This window comes from Protopterus annectens, chromosome 3.part0, assembly GCF_019279795.1.
Source record: "Protopterus annectens isolate FY-2018-M chromosome 3.part0, PAN1.0, whole genome shotgun sequence".
In the NCBI taxonomy this organism is placed as follows: Eukaryota; Metazoa; Chordata; order Ceratodontiformes; family Protopteridae; genus Protopterus; species Protopterus annectens.
Window position 1 is genome coordinate 1,993,751,310 of NC_056731.1, and position 12,794 is coordinate 1,993,764,103.

The following is a 12,794-nucleotide window of genomic DNA, read 5'->3' on the forward strand; positions in this document are numbered from 1 at the left end:
AGCAGCCTCTTCATTAGTTTCAGATCTCTTTAATGTGGAATTATTTAGATGACATTTACTTCTTCAGAGATTGTGCATATTTACTGATACTGGTGGATTGTTGAAGTTTGAGTAAACTTTTATGATGGAAATGTTCTAAATCGGGCAGTTTTGTCATTATTGGTGCATGTATTTTGTTTCATTGTTTACTGGAAAAATGTTCAAAACAATAAATTTAAAATGCCCTCTAACAACTGTACTGTATTATACAAGGAATATTATTTAATACAATCAAGAAGGTGCATTAAAGAACACATGTATGTTTTGTGTGCAAAGGGCCTATGATTTGAAAACAGCCCAAAGTTAATCTTTATCTGCCACTGGCAAAATGTAGTTTCTTTGAATGTGGGTTTCAATGAATGTGAGTTTCTAGGGCAGAGAAGTTTTAATGCTAAGTCTATTTTCATTGTGAAACTGCATTGCTTTGTTTAGCAGGTCTATTAGTGTTTGTGCTGTAAAATGCAAAACAAAACTTTCAAATTAAATCCAAATCATCACAGAAGTAAAGCAGTATGCACATTACAGTGTTTATGGTAAAAAGGGTGAAATAGCCAAGTAATGGGACATTGGAATGGCTGCAGGAGGGAGGCTCCATTCGACCATGATTTTGTGAGGGGATATGTGGCAAACTCAAAGACAGCCCCCGCTGAACTATACCTCTCAACTGTCCAGATTATTTGCAGAATGAATAGATTTTTGCTTCTTATTTTTGGTTTGCTCCTCAAAAAATTTGTGTTTTTCTGGCAAATCATTTAGGAATGAAGTCACTAAATAATGACAGACATTGAGTTTCAGACTTCATAACCTTCAGAAAAATGCATGCTAAAGCAAGACCTGTCATTCTATCAACTAAAGTTTATACAAGAAAATTTTTTAGTACTGTTTGTATGTTTCCCCAATATATCTGGCCTTGTCCAGATTTTCTGCATTAAGAGGTTGAGAGGTACATGCAAAAAAATTGCTTTATAGAATTAGGAATATCCAAACCTCTCAACTCTCCCCGATTTTGGCTCAAAATGTTGCTCTCCCGCTAATAATCCCCCCGCAAAATAGCAATTTTGGAAGAAAACGTGGAGAGTTTACAATTATAAATAACTGTAGTGATCAGAGATATATTTTACTTTTATTTCAGAAATGTATGTAGATTCTTTTATTTTGTCAGCTGTTCAAGTTAATAGTACTAATATTAAAAAGTGTCCCTTTGACAGGTTCCCAGCTGTATTGTGTGGCAATTTTATATTTTTGCATCACTTTTTTGGTCCAGTTCTTATAAAATTGTGGTTTTCTAGCAAATTAGCGGCAAATCATTAAAGATTGAAGTTAGAAAATAATGACAGACATTTAAGTTTCAGATTTCATACCCTTCAGAAAATTCATACGAATGCAAGACCTACTAGTATTCTAATATCTTACTAAGTTTATAAGAGCAATATTTAAAGATTGTCCTTATTTTTGGACCTTGTCCCACTTCTATGTATGGCTTTGTCTAGCTTTCTTGCTCTGAGGTTGAGAGGTATGACAAATGTGTCAGTGCCATCACAGTCAGCCAGAGACATTTCAAATTGTGACATACTTGTTGCACCCCACTTCCCCATGTAGTGACTCTGGATGTGTCCAAGCAAGGCAAGGAGCAGTTATGCAGTGTAAGTGTGCAGAGTATCCCCCCATCTAAGGTAGACACAAGCACAACAGTGGCTTTTCATCTGTCCTTGACTTTGCAAAATGTTCTGATTTTCTGTCATATCTTTATACTGTTGATTTATGCTTCTTATTATTCAGAAAATGCATCCTGTTGCAGTGCCCTGTTGCTCTATGTTTAAATAGCAATGCTTTAATGACCATCAGGTAAGCTTGTCTGAGTTTGTAAGATGCAAATAAGCTTTAATAAGCATACTGTTAAAGAATTACCAACATTGAAAAGCCTTTTTGTTGTTGCCATGCAGAGAATATTTACATAACTAGATAATGTATAAGCCTTAGGTATTTAAATGCATATGACAGTATTTGTAATAAAGGACATGATTACAGTATTTTCAGAAGCTCATTACATTTGTTGGAGACTTGCAGTCACCTTTGCAGGCTTTACCCATAAACTAAACAGAATGCCAATCTATCATGTGTGGTCCATAACCTGTGCAGTAATCCTTTAAGCAATTTATCTTGAGCTTGTTTCGTGTTTGCTGTTCATTTTTTTTACTTTGATCATGTTTTCCCCATGAAACAAGTATATAGTTGCTGTCAGGCAGCAGGCCTTTTTTTGGATAAGAAACATTTTTGCAAGTGGGGGTATCACAGAGATTGCTTCTTTCAGCACGTTACTTGGTACTTTTATAAAGCTGAATATAAATTATAATTAGAACTGCAGTGCAGGGAGAAGTGGTTTGAGTTAAGTGCTGCTTGTTTTTTTTTTATATACTTGATTTTGACTGGCATTCCAGTAATGTATTTAAAAAGTAATTTATTTTTTCATGCCTCACAATTGTCATGTAGCCAGTAATGTATTTAAAAAGTAATTTATTTTTTCATGCCTCACAATTTTCATGTAGCCAATGCATTGAAATATTTTTTTCTTCTACACTTCATTTTGTCTTGATTGGACTCTTGAGTTTGGCACCCAGGGCAGCGTATTTAATTAAAGTTCCAGTTGTTGTGGTTTTGAGCATAGCTCTGCCCCTTTCTACTTGGCCACACCCCCTTCCCATTGGCCCCCCACCCATTCAGCTGTCTCCTGCAGCCCCCCTTTGATTTGAAGTCACCAGCCGCCTCTAAGTAATGTAGAAAGTGTAATACTCCTAGCACAGCATTTCTCACATCTTAGAAATGTTCTAAACAGATTATATTCTTTTTTTTTTTTAATAAAGCTGCTTAGAGCCCACAGAGATTCCATAAAAGATAAAACTGAAAAATAAATGCACTGAGCCTACAAGGCTGAAGTCATAGTATAAAAACGTAGTTTAATGTAGGGTAAAATAGAACTGGTAAGCCCTTTCACGACCACAAAGTCGCTTCATCAGACAAACACGTCTATAAAAAGCATGAATATATACTTGTTGAACAATCACCTAACAATCATCTTTGTTAAGTGGAATCACCAAATATGGTATAAATACATCTCATAAAATATATATCAATTAACCTGGCTAAATTAAATGCATTTCAGGTGTGGATAGAAAACAAGTAGTATTTCATATTAAAAACATTGACCAAACTATAAAAACATATAAGAAACATATAACAACTATATATGCATAAAATACAATCTGTTTAAGAGTTAAATAAGATTCAATGTCTTAGTGGACGTGCTTTTAAAAAAGGTTTAACAAAAGAGGCACCATTTAAACCTGAAAACTTCTCAGCATTAAGCAAAATAGTCCACTTCTGCATGATTCTCTTGGTCTCCACCTCTAATGTCTATATCTAAGACTTGCAATACAAAAAATGTAAAAGTGTGTGTAGCATTGTTTTGTAAAACATGTGTGGCCAGGGCGTTATTTTCTTTCTTGTTTTTAATGTCCCATATATGTTCAAGCACTCTATCTTTAAACTGTCTGTTTGTCTTTCCTACATAGTAGGCATGACATGTATGACAGAAAGAAAAATACACTATATTTGCTGTTTTACAGTCAGCATAGTGATGCAATCTAACAGTAAAATCTAGGAGAGGATGTCTATATATGTAGCTAGTGTAGATGAATTTGCATGCAGTGCAATTCCTGCATGGAAATGTACCAAACCTATTAGATTCATAAGATTTCTTATTTGAAGTATATCTATGGCATAGGTGTTGTTTAATAGATTTATTATTTCTAAAAGAAAATAAAGGTGCAGTGCCAGCTATATTCGAAAATTCTGGAACATCATGTAGAATTCTCCAATTGTTTCTAATAATATCACAGAACACATTGATATCGCTAGAATATTGAAAAGTAATTCTAAAATTGTCAATGTTGGCAGTTGCCAACTCATTTGTATTCTCTATAGCATTTGTATCTCCAAAATAGGGTTTACACCTACTCATTCTAAGCTGCCATGCTTCTATAGCATTGTCTATATCTTTCTCTGTATAGCTCCTATCTAAAAATTCATGTTTTAGCTGTGAGAGGGCTACTTGTGCTTCTGCATCTTCATTATGTAACCTTAGCACTCTGAATATTTGACCTTTTAACACATTACGAGGGACATGTCTTGGGTGCATGCTATTTTTATGAAGAATAGCATCCCTCCTGGAAGGTTTCTTATAGATGTTGTTGAGAACTTTATTTAACTCAGATTTCTTCAGCAGAACATCCAAGAATTTGATTTTATGCATAGAATATCTATATGTAAATTTAATGGAACTTGTGGTGTTGTGCATATAATCGACAAAAACTTTCAAATCATCTATGCTTCCTTTCCATAGCATAAAAATATCGTCCACAAAATGAATGTACCACAGAACATCCTTCTTATATGGATTTGTGATTGATAAAATATTCATTTGCTCCCAGTGTGCCAAGACCAGGTTGGCGTAGCTGTTCGCACAAGCAGTGCCCATGGCCACGCTAACCTTCTAAAGATAGAAATGATGTTCGAAAACAGACATTGTTTTCTAGAATAATTTCAAGCAATGCACAAATTAGTTTAACTTTATCATTACAAGAACAATTGTTTATGTTTAAAAATTCTCTAATAGCATTGACCCCCCCCCCCAATCATTAAGAATAGTAGTAAAGAGGAATTCAATGTCTAGTGTGACAAACAAGTAATCATCAGTTATGTTTTGTAACTGCTCGTAAAGTTTCTCTAAAAATACCTTGGTATCTTTCAAAATTGTTGGGCATTGGTCTAATAATGTGTGTACGTTGTTCTCGACAAAACTTGATAGTGGTTCCGTACACCATCCTGTGCCAGACACAATTGGTCTCATTGGCAGAAGCTCTCTATTTTTATGGATTTTAGGTAGACCATAGATTCTAGGAACCAGTGGATGCACAACATAGAAATATTTAAACAGTGCTTCATCGATCAAGTTAGTCATTAGCAGATCAAAAACTAAAAAAGAAACCTTTTCAATAATGCTATTAACAATCAACTTAGAAATGGGTGCATATGTATTCTCATCATTAATGAGTTGTCTCATCTGATTCAGATATAGCTCCTTATCCAAAATAACAATTCCTCCTCCTTTATCAGCTGACGTAATTTCTATAGAATGCATGTTTTTAAGTTCATTAAGAGCAGTCAGTTCCTGACTAGACATGTTCCTAAACTTCACCCTAGTCCCTTCAGTAAATAACCTCCTAAAATCTTGGTCACACACATTAACAAAGGTTTTTATAACAGGATGCTCCTGAGGCACAAATGTACTTGGCTTCTTAAAAATGTTAACCTCCTGTATATCTCTCTCATTAAACATGGTTTAAATGGTGCCTCTTCTGTTAAACCTTTTTTAAAAGCACGTCCACTAAGACATTGAATCTTATTTAACTCTTAAACAGATTGTATTTTGTGCATATATAGTTGTTATATGTTTCTTACATGTTTTTATAGTTTGGTCAATGTTTTTATTATGAAATACTACTTGTTTTTTTATCCACACCTGAAATGCATTTAATTTAGCCAGGTTAATTGATATATATTCTATGAGATGTATTTATACCATATTTGGTGACTCCACTTAATTAAGATGATTGTCAGGTGATTGTTCAACAAGTATATATTCATGCTTTTCATAGACGTGTTTGTCTGATGAAGTGACTTTGTGGTCGTAAAAGCACTTACCAGTTCTATTTTACCCTACATTAAACTACCTTTTTATACTATGACTTCAGCCTTGTAGGCTCAGTGCATTTATTTTTCAGTTTTGTCTTTTCTCTGCACGGCTCCGTATTCTGATTTCTTTTTTTTTCTCGATATATTCCAGAAAATATATTTTAATTTGGAAGGAAATAATTGCTGCATTTGCCTGAAAACAGTTGCAGTGTAGTACACGTAGCTGCATTTTTTACTTGAAAGTACAATACATTTCATACATCCTTTACACACATTGCATCTTTGTTGCCTCTTTACTGAGAAGATCAGTTACAGGCTTTAAAAATTTTTTGGCAAAGTAAAGTTGAAAATACATTTGCTTAAACATATATAAGGAACGTGTATGTATTTTAAAATATAAGACTTTGGCACCTAAAGGGTTAAACAGAGAAATTAATTGGAAATATTTAATTGAATTTATTGTTGTATTTTTTAATGGATTAATGTCTTAATTGATGTTATGGTATTGTGTATAGTGCGTGATGTGTATGATGTCACTTTCTTTGAAGGATTTTCAGCCAATGCACTAGAAGTAACTGGATATATTAAAAAGGAGAGCATTTTCCATCTGTTGTAGTTTTTGGTTTCTTCATATATTACTATCTATTGTTTCTGATATAAGTTAATAGTTGACTTTTTTTCAATGGTAAGAGGAAACTTATTCAATAATGTTGGAAGGTGTTGTGTAATGCAACTATCACTTTATTTTAGAGTTGTTGATATTAACCTTTAATTTTAATCTCCCAGTCTGCTATTAGCTCCCCTAACGGTGAGTTCCAGGCATAAACCTTTCCTCTCAAGAGGCTACGTGCCCACAGAGTGGCGCACAGCAATGGTTATTCTGATCCACAAAGGTGGAGCCACAACGGACGCCGGAAACTATTGCCCTATAAGCCTGACTAGCTTGGTCTGCAAAGCTATGGGATGCATCATCATGGATCTCATTAGCAGAGACATTGGGAACCTCCAAACACTGGACCCTACCCAGTTCTACTTTGTTAAGGGCAGATCATGCCTCCTAAACCTGGTGGACTTCTTTGAGACAGTTACCAAGGCTATGGACGAGGGAAAGGTGGTCCACACAGCCTACCTAGACCTTGCAAAGGCCTTCAACACCATTCCCCACTCAGGTATTATAGACAAGCTCACCATCCTGAACATAAACACTACGTCACAAGATGGGTTGCCAACTGGCTCATGGACAGAGCCCACATGGTAAGAGTTGTGGGAGCTAGGTCTGACTCTAAACCGGTTACAAGTGGCACTACCCAGGGCTCAGTCCTAGGACTCCTCCTGTTCGGCATATACTTCTCAGAGGTATAGGCAATCACAGGAAAGCACAGGAGGTCTATGGCTGACCAAGTTCACAGACGACTGCAAACTAGGGGCTATAACTGACTTTCCGGCTGACACAGACATCCTCCAAAAGGGTCTCACTGAGACAGATACCTGGTGTCAAAACCATGGCCTCAAGCTAAATGCCAATAAGTGCATAGTCATCCCCTTTGGAAAAAACAAAGTACCCACAAACTACCACATAGGTGGTAGCCCTCTAAATATAGAAGCCGTAATAAGGGATCTGGGGACCCAAGTAGATAGTAACCTCTCCTTTGATAATCACATTGCCAAAGTGGTTAGAAAATCCTTCTATGTGGCCCACCTAATCACAAAAGGGTTTGCGTCCAGATTGAATGAGGTCATTGGGTCCCTCTACGCATCACTCATCAGACCCATCATAGAGTACAATGCCCCATTTGGGATGTACCTTACAAGACACCTGCAACAACTGGAAAGACCACAGAAGTACCTCACCAAGAGGATCACTGGCCTCAAGCAGATGCCCTATGCAGCTTGACTGAAGAAACTCCAGCTGTACTCGGCTGCATACCACCTACTCAGAGGTGATCTCTGCCTGACATACAAGGCCATGTTTGACCCAGAATTGATCGACATGCTCCACCTAAAGAAAACCATATCCTCTCGAGCCACATTCTCCAGGGATCTAAACCTCACCACAACAATAAACAGGACATGCTGGAGGGATAGATTCCTGTCCCAGAGAATTCCCATGCTCTGGAACAAGATTCCAATCTACATTAGGCAGAGCTCCTCACTAACCCTCTTCAAGAGAAACCTTGACGAGTGGATGGGAAACAGAAGGTTTACCCCAGGGATCACTTCAATGACTCTGCTGGACAAAGGCACAGGGAACTAATCTAAGGGGGGGGGGGTGAAAGCCAACACATTCCAGCTAGGCTTATAAATGCCTTCAGGCAGATAGCCTAGTACCTACCTATGAATCTATGAACCTAAATAAAACTGAACCAGCCATCTCCTTATAAGCCAGGCAGAGGTTTCTTCTGGGCAATTATTAATAAGCAGACCATAATGACAATTCCTGAAACCTTTCTCTATAGGTGATTTCTAACAGTTTTAATTGTCTAGTGTGGTGGTGTAGCTTTTTCTCAATGTTTCTTCTGGTGGCTTGACTGAGTCATAGCACTATATTTAGGAACCATTTTAGTCCAGATAGTATGAAGCCAGTATTCCATGCAGACCCATGGAGGAAAGTTTCAACATAGATAGCATTTCGCCTCATAGCATAAAAAAGTCAGTATCTTTATATGGCAGCCTACTGTGATGAACGCAGGGCATTTGTGTGTACTATAAGTGATTTGGGTTTAAGAAGGGGCCCAGGGTACAAGAAGGTTCAAGTGAGTGGACAGCTTCTTATCACTCTTCTTTAACTAATGAAAGGGCAGGATTCCACATTGTTCATATAACCTCTAACTGTGAATTAAAGGCCATATAAGTGCAAGCTCTAGTTCAATGAAGGTGAAGGGGAATAGCAGACACCTAATAAACAGTATTTGGATGTATGAGCCTGATATTACTGCATGTTAGTTACTCTCACAGGGTCATGATAAAATGCTGAAGGATGAGGCTATCTGGCCCCTGCCCCATTAGCCCTCATGAAGCTGTCCTCCTTGACTTTAGACAGAATAGCTGCAAGCATCTGATTCCAAGGAAATGGATTGTCCACTTGGTGAAAGTATACTTCCAGAATAGCCAATAAGGACCAGATGGTGTTTCAAGTGTCAGTAGAGAGAAGATGGGCAGAAATCTGGATGAAAGCAAGAGTTGGATATGGGTTTGAAGAGCTTTAAAAATGACATCTTTGTAAAAAAAAAGTCAGAGTATCTGTTGCTTCCAACAAAGTTCTATGTCTGGCAACAAACTGAACTGTATTGAATGAAAATCAGTTTCAAAGAACCGTTTTCAAACATTCATAACTACATCAACTTTACATTCCCTTTATCATGCCACACTTTATATTCAGCCCCCATGCACTTAATTGAAATGTTTCATGTGCTTACCTAAAGTAGACCAAAATGACAACAGCCACTGCAAGAGTTACTACTGATGTGCCATATCCCACAGTGTAGATCACCTTCATAGTACGATACTGGTTCTGTTTCTGTGAAATAAATAAAAAGACAGTAGGTATACTGCCTGAAGAATAGGATGACACTTTACTCATTTTTGTACTGGCTCCAAACAGTCACAATGGCATAATAATTTTATGCTGGTTATAGTCTGTGGAATTCCTTCATACCTGATAATAATGTCACCCATTTAAGATTCACAAGAGTAATGCAGGTGTGCATTTAGTCAGAATATCTAATTCATATGATACTAAATCTATTAATGGGCATGTATTTCCTAGACAGTGTGCCAGTTGCTGATTAATTGAAAAAAGACATTGATTTAAAACTGTCACCATAAGGTTTTAATTTTCCAATCCAATGAAATTAATCCATGTAAAGAGCCCTTCCCCCATCCCTTTTTAACAGCTGAGCTTCCCAAAAAATGCTTGGTGAAGAGTACTGCAGTTACTGCTGTATACATACAGATTTATACAGGAAAATGGCTTATGGTTTTAAAGGGAGAGCAAAGGCCATCAACAGGTGAACATGGGCTACTTCAGGCAGCAAGTCTATAAAGTCAAAACTTCACTGCACAGTGTCACTTAAAAGACATCTATGGAAGCAATAACCCCTACACACATACACACAAGTGTGCATGCCTCTCACCTGTACAGATTCACAGAATGTCCAGATTCCTGCTTCTAATTTTTAGCCCGTCTCTCATACAGTTGTGGTTTTCTGTCAAATCCTTGGCAAGTCTTTGAGGAGTTAAGCCAGAAAAAAATAACAGACAATTGAGATTCAGAATTTGTACTCTTCAAAATTTTATTCTAATGCAAAAGCTGTTATTCCATCACCTTTCTAAGTTTGCAAGAACAATATTTAAAACGTGTCCCTATTTTTGAGCCTTTTCCCCCATTATTTATGGCCTTGTCCAGATTTCTTGCTGTAGGTGGTTGAAAGGTATGCAAATGTGTGCACACACATACATGCACACAGATGCATATGCACACACACCTACACACTCACGTACACACATACACGCATGTCTTCTTGCTATCAATCACCTCAACTCACTTTCTAAGGACTAAAAAGAGATGCCCCAGGATTCACGAATCCTCCGTGTAAGACTAAAGTAGTCTTACACGGAAACGCCAGTCTAAGAGTAAGACGGCAGCGCACCATGCATAATAATGAGGGTGCGCTGCCTCAACTCAAAGGCTAACACGGAGCATGCACGAGTGCAGGGGGCGTATCGGACTGCCGAGCAGTCCAAAAATCCACGCCCCTGCAAGTCTCTCAATTGGGAAATGTCAACTGACATGAGCGAGTCCGCTCAAATGTGTACATACCCAACACTACACTCCCCCACATTCTAAACCCCAGTACAATTATAAAATGTAAAACTGTTATTTTTTTTTTATTATTCCCGATATAGCAGCCCGTATTTGCGCATGTTTGCGCGGGTTTGCCCATTGCTTAGCTACAATTAGCAGTCAAGACATCGAAGAGGATAATAAGAAACTTATATGCAAATTAAGCAAAATAGCAATAGCTTAGTGGTAGAACCTTCGCACAAAGAGGAGGCATTTCCTGTTCGAATCCCACCGCTCCCCTTTTTATTTTCTGTTGGAAATCTGAATATGAAAAGAATTCCTGACATTTATCATTGAAATTTTAGTAAAAAGCATTGAAATGGCCTATGTACTAGTGAACGAATTTAATATATATATATAAGAAAGTGAAATGGTTATGCATACTCATGAATGCATAAGTAAGGTATCTTAAGCAATGTGAAGCACTGCTAAGCAAAGTTTACCAGTATTAAGCACATTTCAGTATAATTGCTCATAGCTTAGCACTGCTTTAACTAGCGCAATAGCTTTGCGCGGAGCTGTGCATCGCGACAACTAGCTCAAACAGAACATGTTTGCGTGTAACTGTGCACCACGCTAACTAGCGCAACGCTGGGCAATGTCAGGCAATGTCGAGCAACGTAGAACAACATAGAGCAACGCTGGGCAAAGTTGAGCAAAATCGGCTAGACACAGCCACACCTCCTAGCCGTTCTGGCCAGTAGTAAAATAAAAGGCAATAACAGGCCTCGAACCCGGGATACTGTGCACCATAATCACAGTACTGAACCACTAAGCCATGACAGCTTTTCATATGTATGCACTTTCAACACACACATACATATCAATAGAAGTTTACCCATTGCTAAGCAGGTGTGCTTTCAGCTGAGTTTCCTCAAAACTGGCCAATCACAGATAAGTACTGGAAATGAGGCATATTTAAGCTCCATAGGCGGGAATAATTGCCATAACAGGTTGTAGCTCCCATCTGCAGTCAGCATGGCAGGTGTTGGAGAGGGCTCTTGATTTCGAGCACAACGTTGGGGCATTGAAGAGTCAAAAGTAATGGTTTGGCTCCTTGTCCATAATCATGAGGAGAGACTCCTGCAGGGCCAGTTCCAAGGCACCCAATACAAAGCGGAAGCCTGGAATCATCTAGCTCATGATCTCACCACTGCCACATGTGTCCCTTGGACTGGTGAGCAGGTCAGACACCACTACTCAGACCTGAATAGACGCAAGGAGGACCGACTGAACCAGTGGATACAGGAGGCCCGTGGGATGGAAAATGGTAGCCATGGAATGAAGTACGTAAGAATTACTATTGTAGTCTGTATTATGGATAGGTATGTCTCAATATCACTTCATTTACTTCACAACTGCAGGTGTCCATGCTGCGAATCAGCAAGCCTATGCAGATAGGCTGCTAAGGCTGCGCCACCAAGCAGGTTAGTAATTATTCTGCATGTATTGTTATATAAAATAAGTGAGAGAGCCTGAAAAAAAGTGTTGTAGCCCAATAATAAAGGTATAATAAGTCTTGAATAACTTCTCTGCATGTACTGTTATATAAAATAAGTGAGAGATCCTGGAAAAAGAAAAAAAGGGCAATCTGCTCCAAAAAAAAATTACGCCCCATACATAGCTGCCCATTTTGCGCACATGTCTGCTGGACATATAAAATGTAATTTAATTGGCAGTACAACATACTTTGTTGTCCTCACCCCTCTCTCAGGGGTGGAAGGTTTCATATTTCCCTTCAAAATTATTGCATATGCACAGCTGCTGCTGTAAAAGAAATGGGCAGCGATGGTCCTTCCCTATATTTTATATATATATATATATATATATATATATATATATATATATATATATATATATCTCTAGAGAGAGAGAGACAGAGTCATATTTACTGCGACAAATGCCTGGTGACAAAGCCATGGCCTCAAGCTCAATGTCGCAAATGCATTGGCGTCCCTTTTGGTAAAAACTCTGTACCCATGAACTACCACATAGGTGGTAGTCAACTTAACACTGAAAGTGTGATAAGAGACCATGGGACATAGGTGGACAGTAGTCTCCCCTTTGATAATCACAGTGCCACACTAGTCATGTAATCTGTCTACGTGGCACACCTTATCACAAAAGGTGTGTCATCCAGGGAAAAAGAGGTCAATGTTCC

At 38.0% G+C, this 12,794-nt stretch overlaps 1 protein-coding gene across 1 annotated transcript in view; it reads right to left on the bottom strand.

Annotated features, from left to right (window-relative positions):
• LOC122797239 (growth hormone-releasing hormone receptor-like) overlaps nt 1-12,794 on the bottom strand; it is a 549,995-nt gene that overhangs the window by 339,295 nt on the left and 197,906 nt on the right. Inside the window, exon 4 of the mRNA XM_044066087.1 lies at nt 9,207-9,307. Within this exon, the coding sequence (XP_043922022.1) occupies nt 9,207-9,307 (101 nt within the window). The remainder of the gene's footprint in view (nt 1-9,206; nt 9,308-12,794) is intronic.